The sequence below is a fragment of the Pangasianodon hypophthalmus genome, chromosome 15, assembly GCF_027358585.1.
Source record: "Pangasianodon hypophthalmus isolate fPanHyp1 chromosome 15, fPanHyp1.pri, whole genome shotgun sequence".
NCBI classification, from domain to species: Eukaryota; Metazoa; Chordata; class Actinopteri; order Siluriformes; family Pangasiidae; genus Pangasianodon; species Pangasianodon hypophthalmus.
Window position 1 is genome coordinate 1589557 of NC_069724.1, and position 20745 is coordinate 1610301.

General features: G+C 39.2%; 1 protein-coding gene across 1 annotated transcript; it reads left to right on the forward strand.

The window, feature by feature from the left end:
- The first annotated feature begins 1961 nt into the window (after positions 1-1961).
- Positions 1962-20745, forward strand: rars1 (arginyl-tRNA synthetase 1). The gene is made up of 15 exons (XM_026938899.3): positions 1962-2119; positions 3347-3478; positions 4649-4837; positions 5341-5449; positions 5547-5647; positions 6744-6865; positions 8759-8879; positions 10239-10368; positions 11855-11959; positions 14131-14309; positions 14478-14587; positions 14715-14820; positions 16831-17003; positions 18938-19185; positions 20537-20745. The coding sequence occupies exons 1-15, from the start codon at positions 2075-2077 to the stop codon at positions 20644-20646; spliced, it is 1980 nt and encodes a 659-aa protein (XP_026794700.2). The 5' UTR covers positions 1962-2074; the 3' UTR covers positions 20647-20745.

Genomic DNA, 20745 nt, shown 5'->3' on the forward strand with positions numbered 1-20745 from the left:
ATTTAAATTTGAATGATATTCTGTATGAATCCTTTAAAAAAGAAACCAGTAATCTTGCCGAATTGCTGCCGGTATTAAGGATATTGTTGAACTCTTAAATATTCTGTTATTTATTAGTTTGTTGGTTTGTTTGTTTGTTTATAATTTAATAGTTCACCTCAGACTGAAACATATCCATACCGGACCTTAATCATTTAAATGTAGGAGATACTGGGGTGTAATGCAGTGACACTATCAGTATCTGTATCTGTATCTGGATTTAAACCCAAAATGGGTGTGGCCTAAACCGAAATGGTTTTAAAAAAAAATAAAGATGAACTCTACCTCTGCAGCCCTGAAAGCACAGAAAAACACTTTAACATGTGGAAATGTTGGCAGTCTCAGCATGGCGTATGAATTCTGACAGTTCCTCAACCTCAGCTACATCACTCCAGTTCATACTCATTCTGCTAGAGAACAAGATACAGGCGCTACTGTTTTTATTTTAACCTGCTCATGCAGTTTTGTTTTTGTTTGATGTTTTCTACCAAACTGAACTGGTTCTATTTCCTAAATGATAAACAATCACTTAAACCAGTCTGACCAGGCCGTTACTAATGATGCTGTAAATGTATCACGCAGCATCGCACGTTCAGGTTCATGTTCATGTTAATGTTAATGTTGTACTCTTACGATGCATACGTGCGCACAAACAGCTGCTACATGAGCGACGTTCATATATTTCGCTTGTCAATCTTACGTAAATCCGTGTGATTAAAAGTGGCGTCCACTGGACGGCACGTCTGAGCCAAAACATCGCTGTCCCTGTTCAAGTTTCCAAGTCGAGCTGTGATGTTTAGCGATTTCATGCTCAGCGACGTTAAACAGACTGACGAGCTTTGTTTCTCTTGAAAACGTTCTGCCATGGGTGCGATTGATGTCTCGAATTGAAAACCTTCATCGTACAATAAAAATCTAGAAAATCCAGAAGCCTTGTACTCAAAACAGACCCTTCGGTAGGTTTAAGAGGCTTTTAAAATCCAACCACTAACTGTACTAGGAAAAGCGTTAGTGTTAATAATCTATAACAGTCTAGAGTGGTATGTAAGCATGTGATATGAGACACGGTGTTAGTGTTGTTTATTCATTTGCAAACATGGCGTCACTTGGTGCTATACTGCCTCCACTGTTTTACGTTGGTATTGCACCACGCTGGACCCGTCGTGTTAATTTCTGAGGATGTGCACGAGGGATGTGCCAGACGGCCGCAGGGTGCGAACGGCAGCCATCTTGTGTACCGCAACCGGACGAGTCTTCAGGATGAGCTCGGTTCCCCAGTGTCACACACACACACACACTGCCGCCGCATTACTCTGGCTCACATCATCCAGATAAAGGCAAACCTCCGGGTTGGGCTCCAGATGCCGCCATCTTTGTTTTGGGCAATAAAATAACTGACTGACCAGGAAGCTGAAGTCTGAATCACGAGGATTGGCTGTATATCTGATTGAGTGATGTTGTTGCTGATGTTGAATAATTGTCACAGAGACTGTTTACAGAGTAATTATAGAGTAATAAGATAAAAAAAAGAATCAAATATGATTTTAAGGATCAATGATTATATAGGTGATGAGTGATATAGTTTATATTTTTATAACGACATCGTCACAACGTTCACGTAGTTAAAAACAAGTGTACTATAAATCAGCCTTTATTTGCTTGTGATCTTTGTAAATAAGTAAAAATCTCCAACATAACACCTCTCAAGTTTTCTAGCAGTAATAATAATAATAATAATAATAATAATAATAATTGTGTTTCTTCCTCTCCCTAGACACCAGGTCTGAGACTTTTTAAATTAAAACATTTCATGCATTTTATTTCTTTAATGATTTATATATGGTATATAATCATTATTTAGCAGCTTTACAGCAGATTTTTGCAGAGCTGGTTTATTTTTGTGAGGTCTTTAGGCTTGTCGAGTGTTTTCCCACAATCCTGTGCCTGAAGTGAAAGCTAGATCACAGATAGAGAGAGAGCACTGGATAACTTTTACACGCTGTTGTAGCTTTAGATATATATTTTTTTACTGAATATGGGTGACGCTGTGGCAGAGTATACAGACCGGCTTCAAAACCAGGTCAGATTTACTTTTAAACTCTTGTAATATTTATAAAGAAACACACTGTCTATGTTTTCTATGTGTGCTCCAGCATGTGGAACAGTTTCTGATGTAACGCAGGTTAAATCCCAAATATCATCATTCTCCCTACATTAGTGCACTACTAAGGTAGGAAGTAGCCGCGCTTTTGCACCCTATGTAGTGCCCTAAGCCGTGATTTAGCATCGAGCCTTTTTGAGAGTACAATGCTAGCAACCTAGCATAAGGCTTGTTAGCGTTGGAGTTCTGAGTATTTAAGTATTTAATTGGTTAAAAAAAGGCAGAAAGACTTAATATTTCTTTATCTAACGTCGCAGGATACTGTTGCTTAATTAATAAAGAAGGAAAAGTTGCTCGAACTGTGAAGACTAGCCCTTTGGTTAGCTTCGGAAACCGGTTAAAGCATTCCGTACTAGATAGTATGTAAGATTAGTGTGAAACTAATGGAGGCTTGTTATGAGTGCATACTATTTAGTATGGTAGTATCTAGTGTTAGTTGCTAGTGCTTGCTCAAAAAAGGAGTAATTATAGAAAATGAAGATGAAATTGATGAAATTGAGTGAAACTGTCATTTTTATTATTAGAATTGAGTTATTTTAAAACTATTTGCATATATATTTATTCCTAATTTCCTTGCCAGGTTTTGATTTCTTTTATAAATGACTGCTCACCATTAATGTCCTTAATGTCCTGAGATTTAAATAATAAGAAATAAAACATAAATGTGCAAAAGAGTCCAAAAGTCTGAGAACACACACACACACACACACACACACACACACACACACTGATAATCTGGGAATGAACCGGAAATGTTTAAGAATATTTAAAAAGACAAAACAAAACAAACAAAAACTTTAAAACCAAAGAAAAGGAATGTTTTTTTCCCCCAGTATCTTGAATATTCATTATTTAAAATTATGCATTATTTCTAAAATTAAAATGTAAGCAAACTTTGATCATGACACGTAAGGTCAGGATTAAATTCATGTAAATATTTCTAATATAATTCCTGATGCAAATTATTGAAGTAAATTAGAAAAGAATGCAAAAACAGAAGTATTTTTAGTTTATTTTTGGACTTTTAGACTCCGCTGTATATGAAAAGATTCCTGAATGGACGCTTTACACACTTGGTAAATAAAGTATTACTAAATAAAAGTGTGCGTTTGAAAGAGTGAAAGATCGTGGTGCTCGTCCTGACAGGAGAAGGAGATCGCGTCTCTCTGGGCTCAGGTGGAGAACCTGAAGAAGGAGACGGATTTCTCCTCGCCGGCGCTGGAGGAGCTCCGAGAGGAGAACGCCAGGCTGAAATATCGCCTGAACATCCTGAAAAGGGTAAGTGCTTTACGGTCAAAGACATTACTTTCTTCGTCTCACACAGATGCTGTCAAAGCTGATATGTTTCTGTATTGTTTTTTTTTTTTTAGTTGAAGCGTTTGCTGAGTGTATTTTCCATTATTATATCACAGCATACTTCCTCGTTTGGATGAAAAGTAAAAAAAAAAAAAAAACGATTTCTCCAACTATGAGAAGGTTTCACTTTTTGTACAGAGTAGGAAGTGTTCCATCTGATGCAACAATTCGTCTGCTGTTTCATAATAGAAAATACTCACTAACTTAATAATAATAATGATAATAATAATAATAATAATAATAATAACAATAATGGCGTCTCTACCTGCTAAATTAGCCTGGGCTCAGTTATGTACAGGTGTATTTGGTTATTTTGTGTTGTTTTAATGCTTAAATTAAAAAAAAGGCCCTGAGGGTGTATCACTGGTTTGTCTAATGACTCATGACTTTAACAGATTATGAGCTATATTTAGCTAATAGCTACAGTATTTAGCATCTAACATATAGCTAATGTAGGATTTAATTCTACCTATTGCTCCATAGACTTCTGGATGAAGATATTTGGAATTCATGGATTGCTTTAGTGGGTTTAAAAGTGAGTTTCATGAAATAGGAACAAAAAAATCTTAAATGATATTAAATAAAACTGTATTATCTCCTATTTTGATATTCTGACTTTAACTAAGTGCAGGGAGGGTAAAGTTCTGACGATTTGGATCCATGCAACCGTTTATAAGGCAGCGATTGAAATGAATAATAATTAAGAATAATTCCTATTTTTTAAATTGATGTATAAATCATTTAACAGTCTAGTACGCGGATTTGCTACGTCTGCACCAGATTCTGAACAAAGTTGGTCACGTATTGATTCAGGGATACTGAAGTGTGGTGAATTGTATCAGATTCAGTGTACTAAATTGACAAAATATTGATAAATATTCAAATTCTGAACCGAATTATATCATGTAGGATTTCCTTATTAGGACATTTTACAAAAAATGGCTATGCGTGATGCGACATGACGTGAACTAGTACTAGTACTAGAGGCTTTTTAAAAAATTCCCTTGCTGTTAAAAACACTTTGTAATTTTCATTTCCACACTAGTGAGAGAATCCGGATAAATTTGTACATTGCTCTTCACTGCTTTCCAGAGTATACAAGAGGAGAACAGCTACAGCAGCAAAAGCATGACCAACATCAACCAGAGACTTCAGGAGATCTTTGGGCATGCCATCAGCGTGGCTTACCCCGACGTGGAGAACCCACCGCTCGCTGTCACACCCAACCAACAGCCCAAGTTTGGAGATTACCAGTGCAACAGTGCCATGGCAATGTCTCAGGTCAGTCACTCAGAACGAGGCTAGAAGTCCGAGTCCATGACCAGCAACTGTATTAATCTAATCAGAGAGATCGTTTAAACCTAAAACATCTTCAGACTCTAGACAGAAATATAAGAGATGATGACTGGATTTATAAAATTCATGTCAGAAACTCATTGTTTTAATTAAGAAGTAAAACACGAAAATAATCCACGGCCCAACAGCGATGAAGCCGCAGCCCAGAAGTGGATTACTTTCATATAACAGCACTGAAAAGTTTTATTCCACTTCAGTATTTAATTATAATCCGCTGCAAAACTGCTACATGATTGTCTAATTGGATAAGAGCCTGAATGAGCAGGTGTACAGGTGTTCCTAATAAAGTGGCTATGAGCGTGTAATGCTAAAAGGCTTGTGTTTTCTGATAATATAATCGTACATCTTTCCATATAATCTGTCGTTATGTACATTTCTAGTATTCGTTTTCTAAGATTGTTCAGTGAATTGTTTCTTTCTTTTCGCAGATGATGAAGGGAAAAGGACTGAAGGTTAACCCCAGGGAGATAGCTGAGAAGATTTCCCAAAACATTCCTGACAATGAACTCATTGAGAGAACAGAAATTGCTGGACCAGGTGGAGTTAGAACACGAGATATGGACTTGCTGAGTTATAAAGAAACTTCAGAGTTGCATGAATAATGAAACATTAAATAATGTTGTGTTTATTGCAGGTTTTATTAACATTCATCTCAAGAAGTCATTTGTGTCAAAACTTCTCACCAACTTGCTTCTCAGCGGCGTGCAGCCTCCAGCTTTAGACAAGAAAAAGAAGGTTGGAGAAACTTTATCCTTAACAGCAACTCTAAGCAGATGATATACACTGACTTGCATAAGTTTTCACCCCCCTTTGACCTTTACAAGTTGATTACATTACAGCCTGATCTGTGAAATCGACTTAATTTGGATTATATGTCCTGATTCTACACAAACTAGCCCAAAAATATTGAAGTCACATGATTAATGTGCAATTTAAATTGTCATGTGATCTCAGTATAAATACACCTGCTGCTGGAATGCCTCAGGATTTGTTAGAGAACATACCTAAACAAACAGCATCATGATGATCAAGGAGCTATCCAAACAAGTCCAGGACAAAGTGTTGGAAGAGTATCAGTCTGGTTTTCCTGGACTGGTTGGAAAAAGGTTCTTTGGTTAGATGACACCGAAACTGAACATTTTGGTTTGTACATGTCTACATTTGGCAGAAATGCAACACATCCTGAGAACACTGTTTCCACTGCGAAGCACGGTGGTGGTAGCATCGTGTTGTGGGAATGCTTTTTATCAGCAAACTGGTAAGGGTTGAGGGTGAGATGGATGGAGCCAAATACAGGGCAAGTCTAGAAGAAAACCTGTTCTAGTCTGCAAGAGATTTGAGACTGGGTCGGAGGTTTAGCTTCCAACAGGACCACGATGCTAAGTGTACAGCTGAAGCTAAACTGTAATGGTCCAGAACCAGGAGCTTGATTGTGTTACAGTGACCCAGTCAAAGCTCAAACTTCAATCTGATTAAGAATCTGTGGCAAGCAACAACACTTGCTGTTAATCAACAACATTCCCCATCCAGTCTGATGGAGCTTGAGCATTTTTGCCAAGAAGAATAGGCAAAAATATCAGGATCCAGATGTGCAAAGCTGATAGAGAGACATGTCCCAGCTGTAATTTCTACAAATCCTGACCAATAGATGTTTGCTTTTTAGTTTCATTAATGTTTGTGTCACAATACATTGAGTAAATAAAATGGTAATAATCCCAATTAAGTCCATTTCAATCCACTACAAAATGTAGAAAAGTTCAAGAAGGGTGAATACTTATGCAAGGAATTGTTCCTCCATTATTTATTTATTTTATCTATGTTTCTTTTTTAGGTAGTCATCGACTTCTCCTCTCCAAACATCGCCAAGGAGATGCACGTCGGTCACTTGCGCTCCACCATCATAGGGGACAGCATGTGTCGTCTCTTTGAGTATCTAGGCCATGATGTCTTAAGGTCAGTCTAAACCAGACTCTTAGTCTCCACTTAAACTCTGTCTTAGTGCATGGAGCTCGGAAGCTGACGAATTTCCCATATTAATTCTTTTTTTTCTTTGTTTTGACCTTTCTGGGGAGTAAGATTTGCCTGTAAAAACATATGATACAGAATTACAGATTATAGTTATAGTATAGATTTAAAAAAATACAAAAGTAAAAAATTCAAATGTCAGAAATTATGTAAATTAGGCCGAAGGTGAAGCGTCCAGGATTCCCAGGGAGAAGTAAATGCTTTCAGAGTGATCGAACTCAGCATTCTCTCTTACTCACGTACGTGAAGTGAAAAGACGTGGAGCAGCAATAATAATAATAATAATAATAATAATAATAATAATAGTAGCATCTTTCTAACACTCAAGGCTGTTGTACAGATGTGTATATTAAAAAATAAAATAGTGGAGAGTTAAGTGGAGTCAAAACAGAAGATATGAACCATAATGAGATAAATCTGGCAAGTTAGCTTCGCGTAATCTAACTAGCTAGAACGTTTCCTAAATAGTTTCGTTAGGCATCGAGTATTTAACATTACTGTAGAAAATTCACTATTTTAGTATAACTTTTTTTAGAGCACATTTTTTTTGTTTGTTTGATCACGCTGAAAAACATCTACTTTTGGCCTTTTTTACATGAAATCTATAACTTTTGATTTTTAAATATATCTCAAAATCATAACGTATTCAATGTAATTTTAAATTGTATGTTTTTTAAAGGGAAATCTTATTCCTAGCAAGTTCAAAACATAAAAGATTTATTAAATATAACGCAGAAAAAAGTATTGTATTTAATTAAAATATATACCAAATTCAGACTGAAGTACTTTTGTTAGTCTGGGTTTTGGTGCTGAGAGTCTTGCAGAGAGAGCGATATCGTCTCCTGTTCATGTTTTCATCTGTACTATTTTATTACAGCGATTGAAGTGCTTTTCTGTTAAAAGTACTGAATCTAAACTCGTTTAGCAGTTAGACCTCATTAAATTATTCAAAAATATTCTAAAACGTGGGAAAACCCTGTCCACCTTCGCTGCTGCTAAATTCTGACAAAAATTCAAAAACCATAAATCAAAACAGGTTTTGGCCGGAATTGGATAAAAGGATTTTCTGCCTATAACAAAGTTTGACACTTCTACTTTAAAAAATAAATATATTTACCCTGAACACTGTAGAAAGGTTTTTTTATTATCTTTCTAACCTTGTCTTTGCTTTGTGGAAAGATGATGGTAAACAAGGAGCCGGTTTATCAAATGCAGCTGCCAGAATAGCTGTAGGCTGTGAATAAAGACGGGAATGAAGATGGATATAGTTTCCATGGCCATATTTATTATTTTGATTTTATTTATTACATGATTAATAAAATGCAAAGGTATAGGAGATGCAAACAAACTGCCAGCGAAGCAGTAATATTGCATTTACAAACAAATTAAATTAAAATTACATATAAAAACGAATTCTAATACTATTAATTTAATTAATTTGATGTTGATTTAATTTGAATTTGATTTAATTTAAATGTAATAATGTAAGGTTTTATTGTAATGTCTACAAAAATAAGTTAGGGAAAAATAAGTTATATTTACAATTTTCAAACTTGAACATAAAACAAGCTACTTTCAGGTATAACACTTCGTATATGTTATTTTTTATGTTCTGTAATACCAGCGATATTTCAGAAAAGTGTATCGTGACATCATTTATCACTATACTGATCATATACGATAATGATATTGATATTATATCATCATATCGCCCAGCCCTGTGCCACACACACACACACACACACACACACACACACACACACACACACTGTCCCAGTAGTTTGGAGTTCTTGTTTTCCACTGTGGAATTTGTTGTTTTAGGTTGAACCACGTAGGAGATTGGGGCACACAGTTTGGAATGCTCATCGCTCACTTGCAGGACAAGTTCCCAAACTATCTGAGTGTTTCCCCACCAATCGGAGACCTCCAGGCTTTTTACAAAGTAAGCCTCCCTGGGTTCAGTTGCCCTTTAAACTATTTTTACAGTAATCTCTTTACACCTGTGTAACGCCCCTTTCCTGCATTCATCTGGGATTTTATAAAAGCTCAATATGGAAATGGGCCACTCTGTGCATTTCACACGAATAGACTAGTCGTTAGATTTGACATTTCTTATATACCAGCTTATGTAAAGCTCTCTGCATGTTGTCCTCGGAAATTAACGTGTCTCTGCATCCTCAACGTCAGGCTTCCGGTGATTTACACCATTAGTGAAGTCGTTTAGAAAGAAAGCGCTTGGTATTAAAGTGTTGCTTTCTGACAGAAATGAAATGTCAGCAGTGCGTTTCCTCAAAAAATAACGTACGAGCTGCGTAGTAAAAAAGAACCGTATAAATGGGGTTCATTACACTATCTTGTTTATATCTTGTTTTTTTTTTTTCCCCAAACACTTTTCAGTGTTAAATCCTATAATTGAATGGAACTTCATTAAGATTTTTTTACCATTTGATTTACACAACAAAGAACAGATATTTGTAGGATGTCTAAGTATTCTGAAATTACAGCTTGGATATGTCTCTATATCAGCTTTGCACATCTGGATCCAGATATTTTTGCCCATTCTTTTTGGAAAAATTGCTCAAGTCCTGTCAGACTGGATGAAAAATTCTTGCCCATGGCTCTTAATCATACTGGGCCGTTCTGACGTACATCGTTTTGGCAGTACGCTTAGCATCGTTGTCCTATTTGAAGTCGAACCTTCGCCCCAGTCTCAAGTCTCTCGCGCACTGGGACAAGTTTTCTTCTAGTATAGTCCTGTATTTGGCTCTCAACCCTGACCAGGTTTCCAGTCCCTGCTGATGAAAAGCATCCCCACAACAACATGATGCCACCACCACCATGCTTCACAGTGGAAACGTGTTCTCATTGTTGGGTTTCTGCCAAACGTAGCTCTTTGTGTAATTTATTTTTGGTATCGTAACACCACAGAACCTTTTCTCACATTTTTGTTGAATCTCCAAAATGCCTTAACACTTTTCCAGAACTTTGTCCTGGATTTATTTTGATAGCTCTTTGGTCTTCATGGTGCTGTTTGTTTGGGTATGCTCTCTAACAAGGAGGCTTTCTGGAACAGGTTTATTCATCTTCAGATCGCGCGACACTTTAATTGCACGCAGCTCGACTATCCAACTAATCATGTGATGGCGACTGGTTACACCAGAGCTAAATTATTGGGTTTCAAAGCACCAAATATCGTATCGTATCGTGTTGAAGCCTGAAGAGAGAATATTGTTGTTGTTGTTGTTGTGAATGCTATTGTTTCAAACGATGATTGCACATTCTCTCACCTTTTCACTCTCAGGAGTCAAAGAAGCGCTTCGATGAAGACGAGGAGTTTAAGAAGAAGGCCTATCAGTGTGTCGTCAGGCTGCAGAGCAAAGAGCCGGACTTCATCAAGGCCTGGAATCTGATCTGTGACGTGTCTCGGGAAGGTGTGTTCACACCAAACTCTAACACTCTCGCTCTTCGAGATGCAGGTCACGCCGCGGAGGCTGTAAATTTCAAATAATCACATCGCCAACAGGGGGCAGGGTTGCATCAGAGCTGAGGTGGGATCTGAGAAGGCTTGATCTTGAGAATGACTGTTAATTTCTTTTTTTTTCTTTTCCCTGATTCAATGTCTGAGCAATGTTTATCTAAATGGATGGTTGACCTAATACTACGAGACACCTAATAGCCTTGTGGTGAGATTTATTATCTGCTCTGTCCACGGTGATTGATTATACCGCCAACTGCAAGCATATTGAAGGATGTTGCATTTATTCATCTGTAGCGAGGGAATGTAAACAGTGAATAATTTCGTTTTGTCGTTAGCAGTTCCCAGAAATCAAATAGTAAGACGAGCCATTAGTTTTTTCCCTTTTAAGGAGAGATAGCCAGTTTTCAAGTCCATTTCACACAAAGCTTCAGGGCATCAGGGTTGAAACTAATTACATGGAGGGATGAAAAATTGCTGCTTGGAGGCACAATGAACTCAGCACTTGTAGGTCTCTTTATTTTACTCAAGATACTACTTAAAGCGTATTGGCCCAGCTGGCTATGTTTTATTCTGGATGTGTCCACATGCTCAAGTGTTGCAGGCATGTGGCGTGTATTCACAGAGATACCAGCTATCCTTATGTTCATTCTTTATGAGATAATATAGTAAAGTTTTTTTTCGTAGCTTATATAGCTCTTTAGGGATTTGCAGCAAGTTAAATTGACTTTAGAGTAATGGCTGAAGGTAATATACAAGCTTAGCTCCTTGTTGAATAAATTGATCTTGTTAAAATCGACAAAACGTAAAAAAAAAAAATTTAAAAAGACCTCCTGCAACTGATTTCACTTTGCAATACATGATAAACTCACTAGACTTCCGATTTAATATGCTGTTTCAGAGACCAAATGAATAGCTTGGCCAAATGAATGAAAGTCTATTAAATTTCCAGATCATATTGTATGGCATTTTTGAAAGACCTTTTCAGCTAATTCACCCTCTCAATCCATCATTTTAGCATCTCTATTCGATAGAGATATTTCCAAACAGCAGACCGACTTCAGCTGGATCTGGATTATAGTTTCTGAACTCTGAAGGGCAGAGGAGACCAAAGGCGTAATTCTATTTCTTGATTAAATCCTTGACAAGCTGGGATTTTGGGGAAACTCTTTCCTGTTAATGCTTTAATCAGACCGAGCGCACAAATAGAGACTTTTCCCTGTGAAGGTCAGTGGGTCCGTGTTTGCATCTGTGTGTGCTTTTCCCTAGTGGAAGCCTCAAATCCTGCCTGTAAATCCACAGGCACTTGCTTTGTTAGATTTCCCTAAAGTGTGGCTTCTGTAATTAAGTGATACTGTCCCTCTGGGTTTATTTATTTATTTATTTCTCTCTCTCTCTCTCTTTTTATTTTCCTCTTACTCTCGTGTCTGCGAATGCCACAGAGTTCCAAAAGGTCTACGACTGCCTGGGTATCCGTATTTTGGAGCGAGGAGAGTCGTACTACCAGGATATGATGACCGAAGTGGTGAAGGCGTTTGAGGAGAAAGGTGAGTGGGACATGACAGGTGCTGATCTACAGTCAGATTTCTTCTTGCCGTAGATCTCACTCATTCAGCTAAACGAAACCGAGTCAGCACTCTTAACCTTGTGTCAATGTAAATGCCTGAATGTAGATAATCATCGACAAACGCTGGTTGAGATTCAGGTTTGTTTTGTGTATGAGACACCACACCCTTAACTGTCTGTGCAGGTGTGTTGGTTTCATGTGAACAACATTAAGATGTATTGAAAGCTACACATCGGGTATTGACGCTGTTTTCACTTGGCCAGGTGAAAACAGGTCTTAAATGTGCACCTGCAGGTATTAAGTACATTTAAAACTAGAGATGGCACAGACTGGAAAACTAGATCAGATATCAGAGAGAAAAGAGAATGAGTCAGTTTGGATTCTGTATGAAATCTAGCATGAAATGTCAAAAAATTCCTTTAAGCCCAACATAATAAAAAACAATGTAAATGAAGTCACATAATAATAACATCGGCCACCTGAGGGCGCCTTCACGCCCGTTAGTCCGGTTGCTGAGTCTGAATCCGAGCAGCGTTTACTTGTGGTTCATTTTGGTTTGGTTTTGTTTCACACTGCATGTAATTAAACGACCCAAAAAGCAGAAACACGTCAGTCAAAAGGCGTATGCATGAAAACACACACATAAAACTTCCTCATTCACAGGTTTGAAATTCTTCGATGGAAAAATGTGTATGAAGCTTTACCAAGTGGGCGTAAAAATCACAAAAATGACCCGAGCACAAGGAACACGGAGCCAGCCGTGCTCAATAAATTACTACATAATTATCTAAGTAACTAATTTACAACTTTTTGTGTCACATCCAGCATTTATTTTCTCTTTTTGTTTGTCCAGTTATCCAGAACACATTGCATTGTTGTAGCGCTACAGCTCTGTCCTTTGGCTCACTTCTACAGAAAAACATTTCCTCACAATCCCAAAACACACGTTCCTGGTGTTGGGTAGAGAATGATGTGAAGGACTGAGAACGTCTCACTCAGGTGGACGTGGACCGTTTATTTTGGTCCTCACCCGAGTGTGATCGCTGTGTTCTCATCTGTCTAAAGAACCGCACCATGGTCCTGGAGTAGTTTCCTATTTTACAGGAGTTCCTCTGATTTCATTTCCTTCCAGATCGGCCATGTCGGTGTTTTTCTCCGTCCTCCTCTGAGAAAATTACAGGCCAAATTACCCACTGTTTTTCGCCAAAACTCATTCGCCAATCTCATTTCAGCCGTCTGATCATTTTAATCCCATCCAGATACACATGTCTGTAATTTTCTATGCCGCTGTCACCTCGTGCTCGTATCAGTGCCCTTCCCCCAGATATTAAACACGTCCCAAATCACAAAACGAAAAATGGATGCTTTAGAGGAGGCACTCAGCCGTACACTCGGTCTGTGCGGTAAAACCTCGACTACACGTGCTTCCTTTTTCAGGAGGAGATGGAAAATAAACTCATTAAGAAAAGCGAGATCCCGCAGGCTGATTAAAGGAGCTATGATAATGCCAGCTACAGGTTTAAAGCGTTACTTTATATTCACATACGCACAGTAGCACAACTTTTACTTTTCTATAAATAATGAATAATCACTGAGAGTTTCTTAAATATTTAATGACGCATGTGATGTAAATATCCAGCTTCGTAGAAAATACAACCCGCTAGAAACCCGCTCCTGCTGTGGATCATTTCATTGCTGTCTGGATGATGAGTTGTGTAAAAAAAAAAAAAAAAAAATATACTACAGATGTCCTGCTGATAAACTAATTCAATCTGAATAGGGCTTCAGTTGCCATAACAACAGCGAGTATCTACCGAGTTAGCAATATTGTAAATGTCATTTAAGTTCTCCCAGTATGTTACATCATGGCCGTGTCTGCAGTACTGAAGGCCTTTACTTTTTACTTAGAACTAATATCGATGTTTGGACAGCGGTAACATGTGCTAACGACTCATTGCTGCTTTAAAGTGTCTGAACTGTTTATCGCCAACGTTAGCACCAAATTCCGCCCAGTGCATTAGAGGAATAGAGCATGAAATGCAAACATGTAGGCTTCAGTATGTATCCATCAGGGGGCAGCGTTGTTTTAAGATTCTCTCTCTCTCTCTCTCTCTCTCTCTCTCTCTCTCTCTCTCTCTCTCTCTCTCTCAGGCCTGGTGGAGTTGGATGAGGGCAGGAAGATCGTATTCGCCCCTGGTCAGTCCATCCCTTTGACGGTGGTGAAGTCGGACGGCGGCTACACGTATGACACGTCGGACCTCGCAGCCCTGCACCAGCGCCTCTTCGAGGAGAAGGCTGACATCATCATCTACGTTACAGACAGCGGACAGGTGTGTTAGTATCGCCTCTCACCTGTAACGGGACACGAGTTCACGCATATGGGGTCAGTGATTCCACTAACATCCACCCAATCATGTTGAGTCGATCAGAAAGCTCCGCCTCTCGCACTAGCATTCAGATGTATGTGTGTGTATGATTCCGTGTTCATTCCCTGATAGGCTATGCACTTCCAAGTGGTGTTTGCTGCGGCGAGAATGATCGGCTGGTATGACCCCAAGGTCACACGTGTGGAACACGCAGGTTTTGGAGTGGTTCTGGGAGAGGACAGGTACGCACACCTTCTGATACTGATGTTCAATAAATACGAAAGACTGCACTCTGTCCATTTTACGGAAGGCGGTTCATTGCTTTATGGTGTGTCCATATTTCTCTAATGCACTCTTTCTGTGCCACAGGAAGAAATTTAAAACCCGCTCGGGGGACACGGTCAGGCTAATGGACTTGCTGGAAGAGGGTTTGAAGAGATCCATGGACAAGCTTAAAGAGAAAGAGAGAGATAAGGTGAGCGCTTCAGGCACAAACGAGGGGCGGGGGGGGGGGGGGGGGGGGGAACACACACACAGGCTTATTCGTTTATCCTCTTTTCTGCTTCTTTCTATCCACACTAAATTCCTCTCAGAGCGCCTCACTTCACTGCTTAACCTTTTCTCGGCTTTTCCAGTGGTTTGGTCCAAACAATATCAAGGTGCAGCAAATGAGAGCAAACTGTAGAGCAATCGACTCCCAAAGACCTGCAACGACTTCTCTAATAACCCCGTGAAACCTCTGGAATGAAGTGATGATTTGAGTGGAAAAAAGTTCCATTGTATCAACATCACTTGATCTGACAGGCTATTTAATGGTTAGATAATCTGATCTATCCTTCTTCTGCCTCACTGACTGTAAGCTTTTGGGGTTTTTTTGTTGCCTAATTGCATTAGCTTATATATATAATGCCTCCATACTTGTCAGGGATATTACAGTTTACACATGTTCCATTTAACATTCTGGAGAGAAAGCTAGCAGATGTGTAATTGCACCCTGTTCCCTCAAGCATAAGCAGTTAGAAGTGCGGTTGTGGTAGCAGAAGCTAATTCCGATCCTATTTCGCAATTACGTTACTATCGTGTGCATGAAAGATTGTTTAGCTGCTAAAGCTGGCTGTTATCCTCAAAGCGCCACCTTCCATGAAGCTCTCGTTGAATCGGCTTCAGTGAGAACATTGTACGTTATGCTAGCGGTTATGTCACCTTGAGTGATGATAAGGATTCTAGCTGGACATGACTTAAGCATTTTAACTGTAATGCGATGAGAGAACAACAGACTTACTGAAGTTTTGTTGAGGACGCAAACATGATATCCTCCATCAGAGACCTTTTAGAAGAGGATACGGACTACAGCTCCGTAAAGTCACCATTGCGTGCATCTCTACACACGTTTGTAGTCTGTATTCATGAAATTAACCAGGAAACTCTGAATTGAATACATCTCTGTATTCAATTTCTGCTGCTACAATATTTATAATATACTGTATATAATCTTTATACTCTCTACCCGGCTGCTGCTCCTTATGTTTACATTTACAGCAACTTATTTTGCTACTCTTTTGCACTGCTGTCATCTGATTCACTTTCTACTAGAACTGTGTGCTAGTCAGCGCTGCACTGTAACTGTAACTGTGTCCATTGGCTTGTTTTGGTAGTTTTGTACTGTCTTGTGCCGTCTGCACATGTTTGCACTGTACTCTTTATGTAAATATGTAGTCTTCTGTAGTTCTGTGTTGTTCTATGTAGCACCTTGGTCCTGGAGGAACGTTGTTTCGTTTCACTGTGTACTAACTAGCTGTATATGGGTGAAATGACAATAAAGCCACTTGACTTGACTTGAAACTAGCTTATCATACGTTAAAATTTATTTTAGCTCCCTTCATGTCCTCCTCAGAAGAAGTTTGTGTGCATGAGTCTGGAGGTGGTAATTAGAGTGGAGTGAGAGAACTTAAAATTTTTTTTTTTTTTTTTGTATCATCTTCAGCAAGAAGTTTATTTTGCCTTTCTGAAAGAAAATAAAGAACTGCAGTCGTAACTCTTAAATCTTTCGTAGACGTCACTTTCAGATGGGGATCACCTTGATTTTTTTTGACTCAGAAAGTCAGAGTTCGTGGAAAAATACGAATTCCCGAGTGATAATTACGACATTGTTGTGGCGTTCATGTGCCTTCACCTCGTAATTACGATACTCCCGATAGGACTGACTTTTCCAGGCAACTAAAACATAGATCTGCACCAGCACATCAGTATATTTGTTCGCCTGGTGGTCTCGCTTTATGTATTTGTGATTTTTCCGAAAGTAAAGTCAGGAGATTTTAACGGAGACGTTTCGTCACTCAGTGAGGCGAGTGATGAAAAGTTTACTCATATGACTGAGTACAAAATGGATGACTGAAAACCACAAACATGGATGATTTACTCATGCAGTGCTGCTTTATAAGTGGAATGTTGATTCGTTATACGTGTTCCTTTGTGCACATTCCAGGTTTTGACACCGGAAGAGCTGATCCGGGCACAGCGCGCCGTCGCCTTCGGCTGCATCAAGTACGCCGACTTGTCCCACAACCGCATCAACGATTACGTCTTCTCCTTCGACAAGATGCTCGACGACAGGGGCAACACTGCTGCTTACCTGCTCTACGCCTTCACCCGCATCAGGTGAGCGTCGCTCGTTCGCTCGCTCGCCCGGGATCGATGGCTGTAAGCGAGGTGTGCAGGCTACACTCATTCTAGAGCTAGCGGGAAAGGAGCAGTCTCACTACGACTGGACCCTGTACAAATCAATACCTCTAACAGTGAATCTCTGTGTGTGTGTGTGTGTGTGTGTGTGTGTGTGTGTGTGTGTGTGTGTGTGTGTGTGTGGGGTTGGATATGGATGCTGGATTGTTTGTATAGATAGATATTTCAAATCACTCGAAAACATGGGCAGAATTAAGTATTGGCGCCCCTGACCGCTGTCATTGTGTCTGTTAAATTGAATATGTGCTATATTTCCTAACTCATAACTAACGTTGAGTAGCTTTTATTTATCTAAACACGATACAGTCGTGCTGATTTCCCCTTTCACAGCCATGAGATTTTAATATTATATTAGTTCCGAGCTAACAGTAGCCTGTTCCCATGCTGTTCCTTTTAAAACAGTGTTTTGAAAGCAGTTACGCCAATGCGAATACATGCAAATGCTGCATTTTTTTTTTTTTTTACATTCTGCATCATTTGCTAGAGGCACAAAAACCCTATTTCTATGCAATGGAAAAAAATTTGTTTGCTGTTTTTATGTTCTTATTTGTAGTCCACACAGTACCTAGTTAAAATTATCTATTAAAATGCATGAAACTTCTTTATCTACAGTAACGCACAAGGCAATGAAGACACCTCACAGATGGTAAAAGTGTGTGTGTGTGTGTGTGTGTGTGTGTGCGTGTGTGTGTGCGTACTCTGGTTTTTAAGCTCTGCGTGAGCACCAGATGATGGTATTTCCTAAGATTTTGGAACATTTTGCTGATCTTATAAAAGCAAAAAAAAAAAAAACCTAAAAGAGCCAAAAAATGTCCTTTTAGTTACTGAGGTTAGGATTTGCGGTAGGTATAGCAGTGTTTAGCTACAGCTATTCATAATACAAGGGACACATTTCACATGGATTGTGTGTGTGTCTGCGTGCGCGTGTGTCTGTGTGTGTGTGTGTGTGTGTGTGTGTGTGTGTGTGTGTGTGTGTGACCTCTGACAGCAGTTGGCCTCATGGTGGGAGTTCAGAGCTTTGAGTCTTCTGACCTTCTGAGTTCTAGCTCTTGTCCTGCTTTTTTATTTTGAAATACTCCGTTTTGAACAATCTCAGTATCAGGGTTTAGAAACGTTACAGGGAATGAAAAAGAAAACCGACATTTTTTTTCTTTGAACTTAATCAAAAAATGTGAACAAAATCTCTCTCAATTGTTCTAGATTGGAAGCCGTTAATAACTAATACTAATTATTTTCCCATTCCAGTATGAGTTCAGGAAACCCACTGAGCCCTAAATTCCTGTCCAGAATTCGTCACTTCCTGCACGCTGTGGGAACAGGATTTTTTTCTATTATTCTTTCTTATTCTTATTCATTTCTGATTTTTAATTTAGTATTTAAATGCACAGTCTATAGAGGAGTAGGCCAGGCTTTCATTTCACTACTGAATGTAACTGTGGATGTGACAAAGAAAATCTTGAATCTTCATCTGACGTTAAGACAGCCGCAATAGCCGGGTTTTCGAGAGGAAAATATTCACTTAGAAATTTTTTCCTACAATTTTGCAAGCAACAAATCATGCTCTGATGTAATCATGGTGATAATCCGCAGCGTCACTTCTGAATAAAACATCCTTCGCTTCATGTGCAAGACTGCAACCATCATCTAAGCTTAGCGCTGAGAGGGTAGCACATGTAAAGATGTCATTAGCGTGAAAGAACACTGGCGCAGGAACGTAAAAATATCATTGAAAAATGATAATCCCTGCTTCTAATCCCTGTCTCATCATATCCCACTACAGTCTTGCAACTCCTCCTGTTTAGGTCTCAGTTCTCTTCACCCTTTGAAATGTTTATTTGTCGTGTGAAATGCAGGTCCATAGCCAGGCTGGCCAACATCGAAGAAGCAGCTCTGCGCAAAGCGGCCGAGACGTGTGAAATCGTGCTGGAGCACGAGAAGGAATGGAAGCTCGGCAAGTGCATCCTGAGATTTCCCGAGATCCTGCAGAAGATCCTGGATGACCTGCTGCTGCACACGCTGTGCGACTACCTCTATGAGCTGGCCACCACCTTCACCGAGTTCTACGACAGCTGCTACTGCGTGGAGAAGGATCGGCAGACAGGTGAGGCTCACAGCATGGCCGTGAAAAAGCCAGGGTTAGGTGCTAAATACAAACCAGCTGGACTTAATAGGCGGTTTGGGCTTGATTAGCATTTTAAAGCACTGAGGTGGTGTTATGCCAAGGAATTTTTACTGTGCACACATGAAGGATTTATTTTTCCTTATTAGGCTTATACAGGTTTATACTTGACACGTGACTTTGTGTGCACGTGCAGAAGCAGAGCATCACGTGCAGAGCGTCAGTGTTCACACAAGGTTAACAGCGATGTTAAACGCACTCACAAGCTCTGTCTCTCAAAACTTTACACTGCGTCTAAAATTGAAATCTATGGTCTAATTCAAATTAGATCATGATTCAATTCAAACATTAACCATAATAGGAAAGCCAGTTAGTGTTCGCACTCAAAGGCAGCCCAGAAATATATATAAGCATGTGATTTGTGACACAACGCTAGTTTATTTAGTCAGTTGTGGACATGGTGCTATACTGCCCCCGCTGTTTAGGTTGGTATTGCAACCACGTGGACGCTTAGCTATCTTGCAATGTGTAGTTAAGTGTAACCTAGGCTTTAGATCTCGGGGTACTAGTTCTTGGAAATTAGACAACAGTTGAAAAGAATATGCTGTAAGACGTAACGTCACATCAGACACTGGACTTCTGGACAGTTCGTTGTTCCTCAACTCCTCTAATTAGATTGTCTCATTAAGAGACATTGATGAAACTAGCTTCTTTTAGATAGCTCTTTTAATCTAGATGAATGAAAACAGTGAATGAGTTTCACAAAAAGAGATTAGAAGCACCACTGAACTGTGACTAGGAATGATTGAAAAAAAAAAGTTGCTTTGAAAGTATGGTGATTAGATCTTCTGTGTGAACTTTGTGAAGATGTTAATTAATGTTGGAGTGGAGATTTGATGTAATCTACTCTTTGTATTAGTACCGAAATTCCCATTTTGAACATTCTGTGTAGTGGTCAGGTTGTAGTCGAGCACTATATTGCATATTTAAGAGAATATAGATGAAATCATTAACTGTAGTTATTAGTGTTGTTCAGTAGATGGCACTTAAGAGCCAGGCTGTAGCCCCTGCTTGGCTCTGTAGATCATCTTGTATTTTATTCATTAATTCATTCACGTCATTGCATGTTTGTTATTGCATGTTTGTTCTTGCATGTTTTTTGTTAAGCCGGAATTGAATTTTTTTTGAGCATTCCTTTGTTGGGAATTTGTTGGGCCAGTGAAGCAGCAACGTCACCTCGCTTAACATTCTCCTTGTTTATTTGGTGGTGTTAATGACTTTTCTGTGAGAACGTCTTGCTTACCATGACCGCTTTCCCATTCTTATTCCCCAGGAGAGGTGGTGAAAGTGAACATGTGGAGGATGCTCCTGTGTGAGGCCACAGCTGCTGTCATGGCCAAAGGCTTTGACATATTGGGCCTCACTCCAGTCCAGAGGATGTGACCTAATGGATGCCTCGACCACGTGACTCTCCCAGCCAATTATTAACATCCCATTGAATTTGTACTGTAAACCAAATAAAATCCAAACGGCTTTAATGTG